Source organism: Aptenodytes forsteri, unplaced genomic scaffold, assembly GCF_000699145.1.
Source record: "Aptenodytes forsteri isolate BGI_AS27 unplaced genomic scaffold, ASM69914v1 Scaffold73, whole genome shotgun sequence".
Classification (NCBI taxonomy): domain Eukaryota; kingdom Metazoa; phylum Chordata; class Aves; order Sphenisciformes; family Spheniscidae; genus Aptenodytes; species Aptenodytes forsteri.
Window position 1 is genome coordinate 3,451,139 of NW_008796215.1, and position 19,342 is coordinate 3,470,480.

Sequence of the window (19,342 nt, forward strand, 5' to 3'; positions counted from 1 at the left end):
TGGAGGAGGAAAAATCTGAAGAAAAAGAAAGTTGGCCTAATAGCAACATCTTGTTTCAAATCCAACTTTAAAAATTACTTTTATTCAGTATGAAATAAATAAAAAAGTAATTAAAAATACAGAAAAAAATTATCTCAAAAGTCTTGAAATGAGATATTTCAGCAATGTCAGATATTCTCTCCATTCCTCTCCTCATCATGGCTTTCTGGTTTTAACCCTAAACTAATGAAGTCTAGGAGGAAGTGATATGATAATCACAACCCAAAGCAATCTAATAATCACGATCTGAGTTTTCTGTTGAAATATGTTTTAGTGTGTGGTTGATTTGAGGAGGATATTTACATACTCGGCATGTTGCCAGCTCAGGTTCCAAATGAAAATTAGGTGCGGGTTGAAGGTCACAATTTATGAGAAAGTTCATAAAAGCACAGCTATACTGTCTTTAATAGAACATACACCAACAGAAGGGGCTAAGAATTAAGAACTGTTTATCGAAAGCTACAAGGTGAGAATTTACATCAGAAAAAAAAAATAAAGTATCTAGTTTCCTTCCGTTTTACAGACATCTAAACATTTCTTTTGACCTAATGTGGTGTGATGGGTGGGGGGAGGCCAGAAAGGATGTAATACAGGGTACTACTTCTTCAGTGAGTCCATTTTGATTGCAGATCTGAAAGCATCTTTTCAAAATGGCAAGTGAGGTGGTTTATGCAGAGGTATCTACCAAGGAAAGAGTGCATTTTACTTCACAAACTTCGGATACAGGTAAAAAAAAGGTCATCTTAATATTACTTACTTTTTCTTTGCTCAGTGACATGTTCTTAAAACTTTCGTTCTTTCTTAAATCGAAGCATCCATAAGAAGCTGAAGTCATGTTGAAAACATTTTGATAACTATTATTGTCCACCTCTGTTTATTATCTATCTATTTGCTTGGCAAACTCATGTTTATTAATAGAAGGACTACTGAATTCTAGCAAAAATAAAGAATGACCTTTAAAATCCTATTCTGGATTTCAGTAGTATGGCTGAAATGTGCTGTTTCTGAAACACATTAATGATCAGGCATTAAAGATAGTAATACAGATTATTGGAAACACATTGGCAGTTACAATGCACTGATGACACTGAATGGACTTCTCTCTCCTGCAGTACATTTACATTTTTTATTTTAATTTCATTCATTTTCTTAGATACCGGAAATATTTTTAAATCGCAAAATGATAGGTCTGTTTATCTTTTTTCTTTTCTTTTCTTTTCTTTTCTTTTCTTTTCTTTTCTTTTCTTTTCTTTTCTTTTCTTTTCTTTTCTTTTCTTTTCTTTTCTTTTCTTTTCTTTTCTTTTCTTTTCTTTTCTTTTCTTTTCTTTTCTTTTCTTTTCTTTTCTTTTCTTTTCTTTTTTCTTTCTTTCTTTCTTTCTTTTTCTTTCTTTCTTTCTTTCTTTTTCTGTCTTCTCTTTCTCTCTTTCTTTCTCTCTGTCTCATTTTCTCTTCTAAAAGTTCTATGTTGAGAAAAATACAAGTCAAGAATCAATAGTTATCTATAATTTTCAAAACTGTTAGTCCTACAATTTGTATATGACCTATTGATGTCTTCAACTATAAAACTGCATTACTTTAAAAATTTATTTTGAAGAAATAAAGTGCAAAAGGTAGCCATTAATGGATATAAGTAGGAAATAATTCATGTTTTTAAAACAAAAGTATCAAGTTATATTTTTTTAGATTCTGATAAAAAATTAGATCTTTGCTAGTTATAAAACAATTAAGCATGGAAAATTTATTTAAAATTATAGTTTTCAGAGGTCACAGTATGAAAGAAAAATGTGTCCTGAATATGCTAGCGAAGCAACATTTATTCTATAAAAATAAGTTTTGATTCAATCCTTGGAACAGAGTACTAAAAGAATCTGTAAGGCTATGATGTCTTTGTCTTTCATGTGTTAACTCAGTTTGCCCCTTAGATTGAGTGATCGGTTCACCATAGAAGACCTGCATTGCCAGGACAATCTTTATTACCCCAGTGTAGAACTACCCCATAAGTACTTATTGGTCATACACACACATGCCCAGTACAACCATCTGTACAAAATGTTTCAAAATTTGAGAGCATAAAAATCTGTTCCACCTAATTTTTTTTTGTTTCCTCACCTGAGAATATCCTTTAGATTTCCAGTTACATTTTATAGTTTTAAGTGCTTTCACACAGCTTTTAATACACTTTGGTGAATTATGCTTAGAAATTGCTGCTCTAAGTTATCCTGAGAGCCCTCTAATCCAATAACATACTTCTGAAAGTTGTCAGTATGAGGTGCTTGGAAAGACAGTGCCTAAAACTTTTTGATGGCCAATTGTGAGGCTAATCAAGTAACCAAATTTCAGGCAAAATGTTTTTTCTTGCACTTTAGAGTATGACGGCATGGTGTTTACCCTGTGATAATCTTTTTGAAAAATCTTTTCAATTGTAATACCAATATTCTCGTCACTTCTGTGATTCTTGCATCCCTTTTGGTGTCCTAATAAATGCTTTACTTTAATAACATCCTAAAACAACGACTTCTGCAGGCTGATTCTAATATCTTGCATGAAGAAATACTTTAAATCAGTCTTGAATTTGCCACCTATTAATATTGTCAGTGTGTCCTAGCGAGATATAGTGAAAAAACACCTGTCTATATAATTAATTTTTTGGTGTGTGTTCTTATATATATATAAATTTCCATTTTACATTATTACAATCTCTATCTTCGATTTCTACACGTGCTCCATTGCTTTCATAGTTGAGAGCACTAGTGCAGGAAACTGTGGTCCTCATCTTCTGCCAAACACTGTTAACTGTTGTGACTCCTTGGCTGCTGTGCGAGAAGGATGCTGCGTTCAACACAACAGGGATTTGATAATGCTTGGTACTAAAAATGGTTTAGATTCGACATTTGTTGTAAGTCTAAGGCAGATCGCAGCAGCTTTGGCACCCTTAGGAGGTTGGCTTGTATTTGCCATGCTATGGTGGGTTCAGATCAGTTGAACTAGCTATGACCCACCTGCCTGAAAAAGCTCAAAGGAAGCAGTTGCTGTCTTACTCCATGTATATTTTACATTAGATAACTGATACAGCAAGACTTGGAAAAGGCCAAAGTCGCTCCTGTGAGACAGGAATAATAGCCTAGGCCAGCAAAGAAAAGGGGTTTCATACCGCCCTGCTTCTGAGCATTGTTTGAGTTGCAGACTTCAAAGTTTGTGCTGTCTCATCTGATTACACAGCTCTAAGTTTGGTCTGCTTCCCCACGGCCACTATGCCTGTCCCCTGGGTAGTCCGCACCCCAATTCTCCTTTCCCTTTGGCCCCCCTCCTCGCCTGCACTGCTTCCTTGAGTTTTGCATGTGGTGGACAGAGCAAATAGTCCATGTTCCTGGACTTGTCCTACATTTTGCACTGTTGAAGTTTGCATTTGCTCGTCTTGCCCATGGCACTTCAGAGAAAAATGTTTGGTTTCTCTCTTAAGAAAAAAAAAAACACATCTTATTTCATACACTATCAGCAAGCAAATTTAATGTAAGTAGCTCCTGGGAAATGAGGCAAAACATGCAAAGCAGGCAACCTACAAGGTGGTGTGTTGCAGTTGATGTAAAAATACAGCTTCTTCCTTCCTTCCTTCCGCTGCCACACCTACCAAAAGCTGCTGGGGTCAGTCAGGCATGTCCCGTCACTCGCCGCTTTCCCTCTCCCTCCTACTCTGACAGTTCATCTGTGGATTTAATATCGCAAGATGGAGGAGAAACTGTGTCATAGGGCAGTTCCCCACCTTATTACACCTGCAGTCATCTTCCTACTTAGATCTCTTCCCCGTGAACTTTTCTGGTTGTACAATATTGCTGATTTGGGCCAATAGTCCTGTAGAGACCCTCTGGGCAGTGAGATGTCTTCTGGGCGTACCTTTAAGTATATGAATTTGAAAGCACTGCCTACGTGATGCAGCTCGACTACATCATAGAGGTCAGGTACCTAAACATCATCTTTGCCTTCCTTGAGCTTTACATCTAGCACTGGCCGCTGAACTAAATAGCCAAAGGGTGCTGCTTTTACAGTGATAGTGAAACAGATCTCTTCTGTTATGCGGATGGCCAGTGTAAGCATCCATACAAAACAACAGACAAGTGTAGGCAAGACCTCCAAAGATAAGGAGAGCAATGCTTAGCTCTTGGTGTTAAAGCAAAGCAATCTCAGCAAACCACCTGCTTTCTTGGGAAAATGAATGGCTGCTGCTGAAAATGCTGTTGCCCATTCCTTTTCCAGCCCAGCTTGCATTATTGTTAGCGAATCCACCCAGGTGATCAAGCACGCCTGATAGTGCAACAGATGGGAATTCTCCCCGACTGAGGCTGGGAAGGCAGGGAACGTGCAGTTTGCCAGGCAATCCCACACCTTTGGGGAAACCCACCCTTACATTTTTTATGCTCTCCATTGGTTGTAAAAATCTTGTAACACACGCTGAAAACATTTTTTTAATGGTTGCAACCATGAGTGTCACAACCATGGTAGTGGTTACCAGGGCATATGAGGGTTTTCTACTGACTGACCACCAGATACGGAATGGGGACTTTTCCAGCAGCCCCCGGTATGTGTGCTGATCTCTGCCGTGTCACATTTGAAAGCCTCATGTGAGACAGTGCTATAGAAAGTGCTGGAGTGCTTGCCCCAGGCTCTATGCATAGCAAGAGGCAATCCTTTTGCACTTGGAAGGCATGTCTCCCAGTAATAGAAAAGCCATGGTTTATTTTGCCTGAATGTGCTCTGTCTTAAGGCAGTTCTTTCAGTACAGCCATGTCTTAGTCTGGTATAATTTATGTAGGCCAATATCTCCAAGCAGTCTGGAGATGCTAGGTAGTTTTCGGAGGGAACGGGTGCATACTCTGAGGCACAAGCATCTGACAAAGACTTCTTCCTGATGTGTATAAAGGCAGTCAGATCAAGTGTAAGGATAGAGGAGCTTTTTTTGCAAAATAAATCCTAAAAACAGATATCAGAACAAAGATGGTCTGAGAAAATCTTTATCCTGATGAGCAGCTGACAAACGGGGAAAAAAGTCGGAGGAGCATGACAAGTAACACTTGGAAGAAACAGAGAAGAAAGCAGTGACTGGAGGAAGATCAGTTGTTCCCTGTGGTTTCTGGACCCCATTACAACAAACAGCATAAACGTTCGCAGTGAGAGAAAGACCTGCTCAGTTGCCTTGGTTTGTGAGATGGGGATTTCCAAGCCCAGGGGAATGGGTGTCTCAACTCAGCGGAGACGAAGGCTGCTGCAATTTGAGCAGCCGTGCCAGCTCTGCATCGAATATGGAAAGCTTCCCTTGCAAATGGTTCTTAGTCACGGAAAGCATCTGTCCAGGGCACTGATGTAAGGGAGGAGGGGGCCTCCTCTCTTAGCAAATGAGAATGGTCATAAATTAGCAAGGCAATAAAGATTCAGATGAGTCTAATTTTAAGTCTTCTCTCCCCAAGTTTCTGTCTTCTGTGATTAACTGGGGGGGGGGGGGGCGGCGGCACGCAGGGAAGCTGCTTTTGGACTATTCTGGCTGAGAATTAACTGCAGACAGGCTTTCCTTTCTCCTTTTTGTAGAGAAAGTTGAATTAAGGGTTTGTACTGAAAATCTGCGCTCTGTCTGCAGTGGTGCTTACCAACCTTTAATTAAAACCTCATTTAAATACTTGGAAGAATGAACTTGAGGAAGAAAAATCTGTGGACGAAATGAAAATAGTATGTTTATATTTTGCATAATGTTTTACATTTGGTGGTTTACTCTGAATTATTAAAAATTATGTTTAATTCATAAGTGATTGAAAAATAGCTTGTCTCTGCTTTATGCACATGCAGTACAGCTTAGCTTTGTTCCAATAGGAACTGTGCTCCTCTTTGTGAAAGAAAAAACAGCAGAAAACAGGCATGCTTCATACCCATATACAAGATCTATATTCACCAGGAAGAAAGTTTATTGAGAAGTCAATAGAAAAAAAATAATTTAGCCAAAAAAGTTGCCATTGATTAACTTCTGCTTAAAGACGGACAGAATGTGTACATGTGTGTATAAGATATGGAATAATAAGAAAAAAATAGAATTAATAATAGAGTAGTTCAGTGTGTGATAACCTACAGTCACCGAGAGGTTTTCTTTTTTTTTATTTTCTAGAATTGAATAACATGATAACTTTTTTTTTATTTCTTTGGAAAAACTGCACAGCATGATAATTATTTGCATGAACTCTTCTAGTAATTTCTTTTTGGCACATTCATTCAGTGACATGCAAGTCTTATCAGAAAAAAAAAATGAAAACAACCTCCCTTGCATGTTCTTGCTCTTCCCATTTTCTCAGAGAAGGTCTGGTGCTGCAGGGTGCTGGATGCAATGAGAGTACCAAGGGCTGTCCTTGGGCAAGTTCTCTAACTGAAGCACTTTTTGACTCTACAGGTGATCCAACCACATACGCTGAGGTGAATGTGAAATGGAGATCTGACAGACCTGACAGCACACCCAAGACTACACATACAGGTACTGCAATACTGCAGGACACTTCACATTTTCTCATTATATTTTATCCTCTTTATGTTATGATAGTATGATTATACTATCGTAATTACGTATTTACATATAGTGGAGGAGTTGCTTAGGGCTAGGTGCCCAAAAGATGTTGATACGATCTAGGTAAATTAAAAGACCTTCAAAACCTTTCCCAGCTGCTGGTTTTCCCTGTGGGTGCCTGAAGGCTGCTGGTGACAGTATTTTCGAAGCTATCAGGTAGAGTCACAGGCCCCCAGGTTTGCATTAGGCCAAACTTTTTGTCCCTCAGCCTCAGCTAAGCCTGTGAGGATTCACGGCATCGTGCCTCTGGGGCTCAGTCTAGCAAGCCTTTGGCTTATGTCTGTGCTGTCAGCATGGATTGCACCTGGGAGCGAAGGGTGACCCCGGGAGCCATTGGTGCAGACGGATTTGTGTCCACGCTCCTCAGTGCAAGCACCTCTGGAGCAAACAGGCTGCTTCTGCATAGCATAGCCCCTGGCCGCTTACCTCCTTTGGGCCCCATGAGACTTGTTTGGTTGTGGCATTTTGGTTCATAAATTTAAAAGGCTGTGTTGCACCTTGCCAAAGTAGCTTTTTTTTTTATAGCACGGCACAGAAAACATTGCAATATGCTGCTGGGAACGTAATAAGGGCTCTCGTGTAGGCCATGGGAATGTCCGCTGGGGATGCTGCTGGAGATCAGTTCTGGGCAGAGGGAGTAAAATTTGGCACTGTCCGTGTCTGCACTGTTGCAAGGAAATGGTTCTCTGAAATAGGACCAGCTTTCTTCTGAGAAGGGACCAGTTAGTTCATCCCAGAAGGATCCCAGAAGCAAATGAACATGCACCGTGCAGGCAGTGGGGTCCACTGGAGGACCAGGACGTGGTAGCAGGACAAACTGCTACTCCATGCCTCTAGTGAGTAGACTCATACAAAACACAGCAGCTCCCCACCCATTCAGCAGCCAGATAGCACACTTCTCCAGGGTATGGGACAGTATCACTTTCTATCTTTGCTGCAGGTGATTTTGATCCATTTTCCCCTGCTCCCCACTCCTGAGGGATGCTCAGAACATGTGGTTAAAATTTATTCTGCAGTGGAGACACTTGCAAACTCTTTTGTTCTTTTTAGCAACAATTTCCATGTATTGTTTTTCATTTCCAAATGAATTTAGGGTGAATGAACAGGTCAGCAATAGTATTTAAAGCACAGAAACTGAGTTAATTTTAGAAAGTGATAGCTAGGGAGCAAAAATTAAGTTTTGAACAGTTATCTGACAAGTTCAGATAACTTGTGTCTATCTTTTCTTAAGTGAAAATTTTAAGATACATTAAACTATTTTCTCAAACTGTAACCAGCCTTGAAAGTAAACTTTGTTTTGCAAAGTGAAATAATATATTGCATATGAGTTTTAACTCTCTTGTATGAGGTGAAAATGAAGAAGGAAAGAAAATACTGCATTTGTGCGATGCATAAAAACAAGATATTTATAGAAAAAATGTTAGCTACAGAAGATGCTAAGTGAGAACAAATGTTTCCATTGGTGGGTTAATTTGGCCCTACCGCAATGAAAAAGAAACTGAAAGCTTCAGATGGTCTTTCTGATTAAAAGTGGCCGGTCAGGCAGACAAGAGAGTGCACCAAGTGGAGATCTTGGTCCTGCTGTTACAAAGGCAAAACCAATTTACTGGCTTCATTTAAATGTCCTCTGATTTTACACCAGTGAAAAGTATTGTCAGTAATGCAGTTTTGATATATCGCCATCAGCCCATCTGTTTGTTGGCTGCCTTTTTATACCCCAGTCCTCACTTCCTCTTTTCCTTTCTCTGATTCTGCCTACACTGTCTGTATTTCCAAGTTTTCAGAATTTTGTTCTAGGAGTATCAAAATCCATATATGCTATACATATCGATAAATGCTATAGGTGAACTCTGTCCCTTCACATTCTTCACTGAAACCTCTTTAAAACCACAGAAGTCAGGTTCTTATTCTGGTTTAGATTGGGGGTTTTTTGGCATACAGATCAGCCTGGAAAGCGTTAAGGATTGGGGATCAAAAGAACACAGAGATCCTGGGCAGGATTACAGTTGGAGCAGAAAATGATGAAGGCAGGGATTTAACAACTAATTAAACATGTGTTTCTTTGTTGTGCTTAAAAAGGATGATAATCTGGAAAAGGAGTCTCTAGAATTTCAAGTTACCTATAAAACCTTTTTTTAAATCCTGTATGTGAACTTCAGGGTTTCCTTGTGGGTCTTCAATTGTATAACCTCAGAAAAATAACCCATGATAGCACGACCACTGCAAGCCGTTCTCCAAAGGAAAGGCAGGGTATATTCCAGAGCGAGAAGCACTGGCAGCGCTGTGCAGGCATTGCAGGCAAACTGCATGGCAAAGTGTTGACACAGCAGTGTTGGCAAAGCTGTGCGCTGCCACAGAGGGTGAGAGGTCACATTTTTAGGCATCTTCTCAACAGCTATGATGATAAAACCTGGGACTGGCCAGGAAAAGGGTTCTTCTGACCCTGAAAATGTGATTTCACATATAAACATACATATATACAGGTTTATATACATATAAACCTATATAAATAAATAAAGGTTTTATTTTCAATTAATAACTAAAATGCTAGGACCCACAGCTTTCCAGTTTTCAAGCATTTGATTTTTTGGTTAAGAAAATAATTTCCAAAACAAGATTTAGCTTCTACAGGTACATTTAGCTGAAGAAAACCCAGAATGTTTTCAGCTGCATCTGCAGCACACTGAGGATATGCTCACAAATTTGCTGCTCACTTTCCACAGGTTCTAGATCTATAGCACACACAGCAACACATTCCTGCTGAAGGCCTAGCTAAAATGATTTTGCATACTCCCATAACTCAGAACAAAAGTTGACTTGCTTCTGCCTGTGGTGAGACCCCTCTCCCTTGTCCCTTTGGCAGCGACCTGCTTGGAGAACTCACACTGGTGTTATGTTGCTGTCGCCCTGTACTTCACTGCAGCGATTCTGCTCATCACTGTCGTCGTCTTGGCAGTGAAATGTCACCACCTCTGAGGCAGACCCTGCCCTCCTGCTGACATACAGGGTAAGCCATTTTTAGCCGTGTTTGTATTTCCATACCATACGTCTGCGTTTCTCAGAGGAGGTACAAGGAAACATCCCAAACCAAATGCTAAGGTCACCGTCACAAATTCAGCCAGCCAGCAATTCACAATCACACTAGGTAACATCTAGCTCCCTGCTGATGATGCATACGGCACTTAATGGAGCACATCATAACATCTAGCTCCCTGCTGCTGATGCATACGGCACTTAATGGAGCACATCTGAATATCCAGCAGCTTCGGCAGAACCACCTGCAAGAGCAAGTATTGGGCTCTGCTGCTTTTACTGCAAGAAAATTCATCACTTAATCATAGGTTTCTCCCAGCTGTGGAGTGAAATAACCCCACAAGCCTGACATGACATGAAAAAAGCACATGGCTGGGTGCAGCTGGAGGTGATTCTCATAACCCCTATCCGGGCCAGGATGGACAGTGACCTGGTGAAGTGACAGGAGACGGGCAAGCTGTGTTGTTCGGTCTGGGATTTGAAGGAAACCAGGAAAACAGTTGTCTGATTCGGACTAGGAATAGCAGTGAACAGCCTTCCAGAGAAAACCTTCCCATCCACACTTAGTGCTTCTTGTAGAGCTACAAAGTGTGTTTAATCACTCCTCCGGGTCGCTTTCCATGGAAGCCATCACTGGCCATGCTGAAGACAACATGTCCCATCCTGTGCCAGAACTAGTGCCCGTGTCACTGAGCAGCTCATTAGTCATATGTGCACTACCACACCTCCATCCCAAGGCACGGCACGTCTTGCCACGGTCCTCATGGCATACGGGTGCTCTCTCTTTACTCATAGGACACTCACAGCAGGTTGAACATCAGTAAGATACTCTACTTCTATTAGCTTTTGTCTCTTTTATTCTCAGGTAACTCGGCGCAGGAAGGCTCTGCTTCTTCAACAAAACAAGACATAATGCTTGTTTACTTTTACATTATTTTCTCTGAAGAGACCTTTATGAAAGAAGACATGCCATCAGTCTGCTCACTCTTCAGTTATGTCTTCCAGGATCTCCATTAAACCGCTAACCTCTCCATATATGGACAAAACATATATTATTACTTTTATTTGGAATTTGCTTAATCCTGTAATACCAGCAACCATCCAATTATATCAGTGCATGTACCAAGGCATAGGCTCAAGCTGCTGCATCAGAAGTTGGATTTGGGTCTTGTTTAGACAACACCCGTGACCAGGTGGTCCGGTTTGAGACATCACTTTTAATTCACACCTGACTTGATTTTGCAACAATTTGCAATATAGATAAGCTTTGTGATTCCATATGTGCAAGTGCAAAAATCCATGGATAAAACAGGGAATGTGAAAGGTTGCACTGAACTTTTCTATGAAGCCCAGGTTTGGATGTGATTTTTCTTCTCCTGTCAGCCTTTAGTGGGATTCATAAGAAAGGGGTATTGAAGGTGCAAGAAACTATATTCATTTAGTAGAGAAGTCTCAGTCTCATCCCCACATTGGCTTGAATGAAATTATTCTGATCTACTTGTCCAGAGAAGAGTATCTCACTGAGATACAATATGTTGTTTCTGTCTTGGGGTAGTAATTAATTTTGTATTTGTTTGGGGTTTTTTTTCCCCAATTGCTGTAGCTTCAGTTAAATCAGAGTCCTCCACTGGAACTAAGCCACCTCAGGTTCAAATGCATTTGTTTGTAATTATTATTTTGCTGTCTGTTTTTATATTATTTCCAGTTCTCATCAGTTACATTATAACTCCTTTGGGGCAGGCTGATATCAATGATTTGCAGACCCTGAGTAGGAGGTGTCTGTATAGCAATTATTTCTAGAATTATTCCCTGTATCTAAGCTTACCTATACTTAAGCCATGTTGTTGCTGTTGATAATGTACCATGTTTCTATAGTATATGCACCAGAAATCAATAAAGAGATTCAGTAAAGCACTTGACATGCTGGTGTTTGTTCTTATGTTAGTCAGACTAGAAGAAAAACAACATTTAGTATTTGTATGACTGTAACACCTCTGAGCTGTTGTCATGAAGCAGGATGCTGCTCTGTTAAGTACAGTCTAAAGACAGAATCCCTGCCCCACAAAGCAGAGCATCACAGGAATAGTACAAGAAAATGGTCACATTTTTCTTGATATCATCCTTTTGTTTGCCAGGTGCTCTGAGATAAATCCAGGTCTTCAAATACCAGTGGAGAAAGAATTGTTTAAAAAACAGAGATAATAAAAGAAGAGGTGGCAGGTGACATTTTGACCCAAAATGGACCTGCATGTTGTTGTCATTCACCAACCTGATCTGATTCTAGCTGTAAGATTCTTAAGATAGTTGTCTTTCACATCAGACTCTCAGATAACCCCTACAACCAAATGAAATTGCCAGTCCAAATTAGTTAGCTCCAACTTTCTTTAGAAACAAGAAAAATTCCAAAGTCTTTGAGAGCTACAGTGATGTGGTTTTGCATATGTAACTTGTTCAATAATAGCAGGCTACTGAAAAGGGACGCGCAGCAGCAGTCATTAATTCCTGGCATACAGGCCCTACCAAGTAGAAAGTCTTCATTTCAGAACAAGCAGCTGAACGCACGTTTACCCAGATGCTGCGTATGCAAACACAGCAAAGGGAAAGGCATTTCAGGACCATTTAGAAATCATCACTGATTATAAGCCCAAGAGGGACTCACACAGATAACAAGGTCCCCAGTTGCTGCAGGCAGATCTCAGGGAATTTCAGTGGCAGGTCCTAGCATCTGAAAGGCAGCCATTTGCATTGTGTAGACAACTGGATAAGAAGCATGCGTATACTGCCCAGTAACTCTGAAGGAGGGAAAGTACTCTGGTTAAAATTAGAAGTTGTTAACTAAAACCGAAGTGACTCTTTTCTTCTGGTTACTGAGAATTTGGCACACTGGCCTGTGGTTTTGGCAATGCACTATACCATTTAAGGCAAGTTTAACAACTTCAATCTGAGTTTCATGCTCCACGAGCAGAGAATATAATTGTGTTCACTGAATTTGGGGGAGTTTGTCCATGTTTATGATCTATTTAGCATCTCTGAAATGTTACTGGGAAGTATTTCCCAGCTGACGGCTCTTGGCAGACAGAAAGCTATGGATGATGGTTGGGCAGGTGTGCAGCAAGTTCTTGAAGATCCCTGCTGGGCTCCAGTTACTTCTTGGCCGGTGGAGCTGCACCAGCTGATCAGCTCTGTGCTTCATCAGCCGGGTTGCTCTCAGGGACAGCTTGCGATGGTTTCTCATCCTAACAATACTAAGGACATGGGCAAACAAAATTACTCTCTCCTTCCATCTGTTTCATGCTCACACACCCCTGCTCTCAAACATAAAGGCAAAATCCTTCTCAGACACAGCTTGAAAGGAAAATGGCCTATCTGTTACTGAATTGTTAAAACAAGGTTGCTTGGTCATTGGTTATATATATGACATTATACATATTACACAACATCTAAAAAATCATATGTGACTGTAAATCCGGCACTATGGAGTTGTCTCTCCCCTTTGTTTCTGTCCCTTTCCTTTTCCCTGGAGCTTCCCCAATTCCTTGTATTGCATTCTCTCTCTCTCTGGCTTCAGGCACATCCCGGAGCTATGAGTGACACTCATTCCTGCTGTTCTGGCTTGGCCTTTTTTTTCCTGGCCTTTCAGCCATTCTCTCAGCCCTTGCTGATAAGCACCATCCCTTTTATTCTTGGACACAGTAATGCATGGGTAAAGACTGAAGGAGATAATTAAAAGAATGCAAACAAGCCATTAAAAGGATGGCCTCGATTAAATTGCACAGGCAAGAGAAAACATTTTAGGACCTTGATGAAGGCAGATATAAACATGTAAAAAGAAAAACTAAAATCCTAAACTAGGGGTAGCTTCAAACCGTTTTCTTTGGAAATTCCACACACTCTTTTTAAAGGCTGAAGTGTGGGAATAGGAGGGACTCATCTGTGGAAGGAGGTACTATCGTTCATCTTTTCAACCCTGTACAACTTCTTCCCTAGATAGCTGAATTCCAAGCTAGCAGAACGCTCAACATTCAGGCTCTGCCTAGCAATTCTCACCATTGCATCAATTTCTGAGAGAAACTGTAACAAAGTCTACTTATGTGGAAAGCAACAGAAATGCTGTTCTGGCTAATACCTGGCATCAAGTCATCAGTGTGAGAAGTTGGTTAGAAAAAGCTCTCTACCTGCCTATGTAGGAAATCATCCCAGAGCAAAGCCATCTTTACAGGCAGGAGAACTTCAAGGTGGGAGATCTGATCTCAGTTGTGTCCTGCCTCCATGTGGGCAGAAGACAGGAGACAGCTGTGTATCCCCCCTTGGTTGCTTGATCAGCAATGGAGCTATGGTGCATCCCAGCAGGTCTTCCAGTGGAAGTGCTTGGGAGACTAAGGATCTGGTTAGGCCCTAAGCCGTGAACATGGAGGAACTTCTGTGAGCTGTATTGGTTCATTTTGTACCTTTTCATAGGACTTGCTTGCCTGCAGCTGGGTATTTGGTGTGCACATGCTGGAGATGTGTTGCTGTTCATCAATAAGCCAAAGACTCCATCACTTCTTGGACTTCAAGTGTCTTGCAGTGGTGAAACTCACACAGCTTCTCCTAAATGACAGGATATACCGTAGTCTACTGTCTTTGAAATAGATCAGCTAACCACCTATCTGCATAGCTGGACTCTCCAATCCATATAGGCAACCTTCCTGTAAGGTAGGAGACTCGAGTAGTTCATTCTGAAACGTCTTTTTTTTGCTACAGTAAGGTTCACTGGGGGGGGGACGGGACACGGGGACTTTCTTCAAACACATCCAGAGCTCTTCCTCTCTTCTCTCTGCCTGCCATGGGGGCTTCATTCAAGATAGCAAAAACACTGGAAAAGGTGGTGATACCGCTGGTCTTCCTTACAGCTTCTCTGATACAAACGCAAGGTAACCTCAGTGCATTTTGAAGTTCATTGATATTTCAGGGGAGAGATTTCACTTAGAACCCTTTTTTCTTCAAAGCTGCCAAGAATGTCTTGTCTGCATTCCCAAAGCAGCAAATTCAGCAGCTGCAACATTGTCATTAGTTGTTAGCATGATGAGGCTGTTGATGTACAAGGTACTCAATGATGGACAAGAATCAGAAGACCATAGATGCCTTTCTCATCAAACCTAGGTTTTCTTTCTGAATGAGTTGGTAGCATTAAAATATTGCAAAAGTCTCAAATATATTTTGCTCTGCATTGCTCCTTGACGGCTCTGGTGAATCTAAGTCACCCTCTGTCTGTACTGAACAGAAAACTACCTCTGACCCCTGAGGTCTGGACTGGCACTGAACTCAAAGGAAATTTTCTGAGCTGTATCATGACGGTGTTGCAGTTCTGGTCCATTCAGATCAGCTTCCTTTGTTTTTACAGAGGACAAGCTGGGGACGAGTTCTGTGGGTGTATACGTCCTTCAACAGTCCATCTGATTTTTTTTTTCCTTTTTCCTGATTGCAGTAAGCTAGTCCTACATCTGAGGTGCAAGTTTGAGATGATCCTCCTTTGCAAATAAAGCATGCACTGTCTTGTATGTTACTGTACTCCTCACGGGGTGGGAGGAGGGAGACGGTCTCCTAGTGCTTTTAGCTCTAATGTTTCCAAATGTGGTTTTGACACAAGGGTGAGGAAAACCAACACACGCCCCTAGATCCCATGGATGTGCTAGAGGATGATGAAGTAAACCAGAATGTCATACGATTTCAATATACTTCATTCTGGAATCCCAAATTAATTAGGAGCTGAATGGAGCATAAAAGAAGAGAACAGTGTTATGGTGGAGAAATATCATCTCATTCTGTATGTTGTAGGCACTTATGCATGAAAGTTTACATTCCTCTTTGTTTCTCCAGGGGAATCTGGTGTCTTGGAATCCGGAAAACCAAATGGGGACGTTAGTGGAGAAGCAAGCAGGGAATCTACTTTACAAATGGTCAACTGGGCTGCCAGCCCAGAAGGCAACCATATAGTAAGTTAAAACTGCTTCTTCCTATTCCTTTCTTACAGCTTTTCTCTAGTTATCTACCAAAAGATAGACAGGGAGGGCCAAAATGCCCTCTGCTCAACCCTTTTTCCCCAGTAGACCCATTAGGATATTTGGAATTTAGCAAAAGATTGGGTGGTTCCCTTAGTCAACTATTCCTCAGCCATACATACGCTACCCCAGAGATTTCGTGAGGGTGTAAGATAAGAGCTATGCAGGAAAGAGAAATTGCATTTTGTGAGAAATTCCATTATCACAGTTTTCAATTTTTCTTCAGGGAGAATGAAATGCTGAATGATTAAATTTTATGTTAAAAAGCATTTTGGGCAAAAATGCTTTGGGGTTCCTCAAAATATTTATTTTTGCTACAAATTAAGATGTGTTTGTATTTTAACTTTTTTCTATTTTTATATTTTAGTTCTCTACCGGAATACTGAAAGGCAAGACCACAGGGGACCCTGTAAGACCACCCAAGAGAGCCCAGCCCTCTGTGTACTAAAGGGAGCTCTGCCTGAACGTGCACCACAAGCAGCACCCTCCTATCTATGGTATCAAGTAGTATTTGTATTGCAGTTCTGCATCTAATCTATTTATCTTGGTTACCTCTAAAATACATACCTAAACTTCACTGCGCTATAACATTTTTCACTCATTGTATCTTTTTTCTCCCCCTCTCTAGTGTATTACACAAATGCACCACAGTGGAAGTAAATGGCTGTTTTCCCATCATTTCCTTTATATGAAAGGAAAATTCAAGCCTCAACATGAAAAGCATTTGCCCTCATGAACAGAAGGGCATAAAGCATTAGTAAAAGAGTGCTGTGGAGTTTGCTAAATTCCTCCTGCCTGTGGTGATTTTTTTCACCATTTCTTAGGGTGCAAATGATCATGGAGAAAAATCATGTAATAACAGACCTGTTTTTCAGCTTTCCTCTCTGTAAGTGTCAGAGTGACAATCTAATCTAGAGTGATTAATCATCAACAGCTTTTCATCTGTGCTCACCCTACAGAGTCTGCAAAGCTGGAATAGGGTGAGCTGGAGGCTACTATTTTTTGTGCCTCATCCAGAGGATGGTTTACAGAATGACAGTTACCCTTGTGTTCAGATCCTGGTGATGGTGAGAGATGTCACTGAGGGCAGAAATGTGGACAGCCGGACTTCCATTATTGGTGACAACTGATTAAAATAACACAATTCAGCCCAATTCTTGGAGCTCTATATGCATTAGCAGGGGAAGCAGCTGAAGCTCCCATGTTTTATTTGCAATTTAATCTGCAGTAACTGAAGAAGCCTGGAGCCTTTTCTGTAGCATGGAAGGACTATCAGAGTAGGAGTCTACTTCCACCTGAGACAAAGTGGATGGGTGCACTGAGAGATAATATACAATAATTACAATATTTTAAGAATGTCCATGCTATTGAGCATTCTCCAAAATAATCTCTACTGCTAGATGATGTAATAAACACAAGACATGTTAAAAGCTGTGAAGAGACTAAAACAGCTGTTGAAGGCTTCTCTTGTGCAGAGATTGCATACCATTCTTGCCCAAACCTCCTTTACCTCCTGGCATAAAAATTACACACAAAAAAAGAGAAAATTATGATCAAAATTTAACAATGAAGCAATCCCTTCATTAGGAAATCTCAGAGGGGTTCCTGAACATGTTGTGCTTCTGAACATGACTCATGGCTTAAGGCTGAAGCTCAATTTTCTTGATCCATTTGCCCTCAAAGTCCATTTAAGAACCTTATATATCTCACTTGCAGGGTTACTTTTTCCTGTCCACCAGCCTAAAACATCTTTTTAACCTACATCAAAAGATAGTCCACCCAGCTCCCAAATTCCTTAAGATCAGTGCAGTTAAGAACAACCATTGTCTGCCTTGCTTCCACATCCTGAGCTCCCTGAAATCTTCTGTTTCTGTAGTGTTAGGCACTTCTTTGGCCTCCCATTGGCCATACTTCACGTCTGCGTTCCTGCAAAACTGCTGTCCCTGGCTGGCTGTGCTGTCTCTAACTGCAGACTCCAACATTATCCAGTTCTAAGGCTTGATTCAGCAGTAGAAGTAACTCTCGGACCCTTGAGAGTTACTCGGGTTGCAGTAGGAGCTGGGTTAGTCCTTACCTGCCTGCCCCCCTCCTTCTGTGTTTAGGCATGACAGTGATTAGAGTTTTCTCAGCCCCGGCTGTACGGAGAGGACATGATTCAAAGACAGTTGGAAATTTAAGAACAAACTTCTATCATTCAGTGAAAACCACACACTTAAAAAATCTGCCTTGAAGTACCACCTTTTACACCATGTTCTTGAAGCCACATCCTTATATACATTCAGTCTAAAAAACCATATTTCTAAGCTGATTTCAGTGTGTGCTTTAATTATGGACTCTTAGTTCTTTCCTCATAACAATGGTCAAACTGCTCCACAGCCTTTTATCCAGACCTTGTGTAACCCAAAGCCAAAATGCTGACTTCTTTTTTTTACAGGATCAGCCCCCATGCTCATTCAATTGTGCTTGAATAGAAAGCCAGCTAATAAACAGCAAATAACAAAACACAGCCCCTAAAACTGAAATGGTGAAACACCCTAACACCCAACCTGAGATGGTACGAAACGCATTTGAGGCAGAATGGCAGACGTGTCCCTTGAATAATGTATAGATCTCAGCTCTGACGTCAGAGCACACCTGGCTGCATGTTTTCTCCTTGGTCACCATTTCCCTTTTTAGCAAATGCATGTGCCTTAATAACTGACATTACAGAAATACATAAGGAGACGTGAGGTTTGTCCTGAGGTTTCAGGGTATTTCATAGTCCCCTGGCCTAAGAGTGGAGACTCATGCAGAAGTCTCTTCATCCTCCCTTGCTTTTTATTTTAAATCTCGGTGGTAACTTGGGCTGAGATGCAGCACCAAGAAAGATAAAAGTCCTGTGCAACTGTATAAAATGCGTTGTGTCTAAGAAGGGAGTAACAAATGGCAAGCCCAACCTGTCTACTACAACACGAGGATTCTGTAAATGCTAAAATGAGACACTTCCTCTTTCAACTCAGAAATGCAACCGGTGTTTTCCAGGCTAACAACCTGTGGCAAAGGCAAGCCTGTGAGCACAGCTCATATTGCATGTCTACCCCGCAGCAGAAAGGAGTGGAATAGGTGAGGAGTCCATACATGACCAAACACCCGGTGTAATCTGCAGGACCAGCAGGAGTCATAAAACCCCCTTCATTTGCCAGATTTTATGGAGAAGCCAGTTTGTGGCACGTCTGTTTTACAGATCTTGCTACTTACCCTCTTTTTTTCAGACTTACCCTAGCTCTCCCCGCTTCAGGATAAAGATAAAGCCCATAAAGCCAAAAATTAGTCCAAGACACAGGCAAAAGCATGAGACTGGACGTTTAGCAAGTGGAAGGCAAGAAGGTGGGAATATTAGATGGGCAGTAGAAGAAAGTGCAAGGTAAGTGTCCTGGTTTCAGCTGGGATAGAGTTAATTTCCTTCCTAGTAGCTGGTACAGTGCTGTGTTTTGGATTTAGGGTGAGAACAATGTTGATAACACACCAAAGTTTTAGTTGTTGCTAAGCAGTGCTTACACTAGTCAAGGACTTTTCAGCTTCCCATGCTCTACCGACTGAGAAGGCTGGAGGTGCACAAGAAGCTGGGAGGGGGCACAGCCAGGACAGCTGACCC

General features: G+C 41.1%; 1 protein-coding gene across 1 annotated transcript in view; it reads left to right on the forward strand.

The window, feature by feature from the left end:
* Positions 1-14,492: 14,492 nt before the first annotated feature.
* The window catches only part of YBX3 (Y-box binding protein 3), a 78,055-nt gene continuing 73,205 nt past the window's right edge, over positions 14,493-19,342 (forward strand). The window contains exons 1-3 of the mRNA XM_009288540.1: positions 14,493-14,580; positions 15,527-15,642; positions 16,076-16,117. Coding sequence (XP_009286815.1) covers positions 14,493-14,580; positions 15,527-15,642; positions 16,076-16,117 — 246 coding nt within the window. The remainder of the gene's footprint in view (positions 14,581-15,526; positions 15,643-16,075; positions 16,118-19,342) is intronic.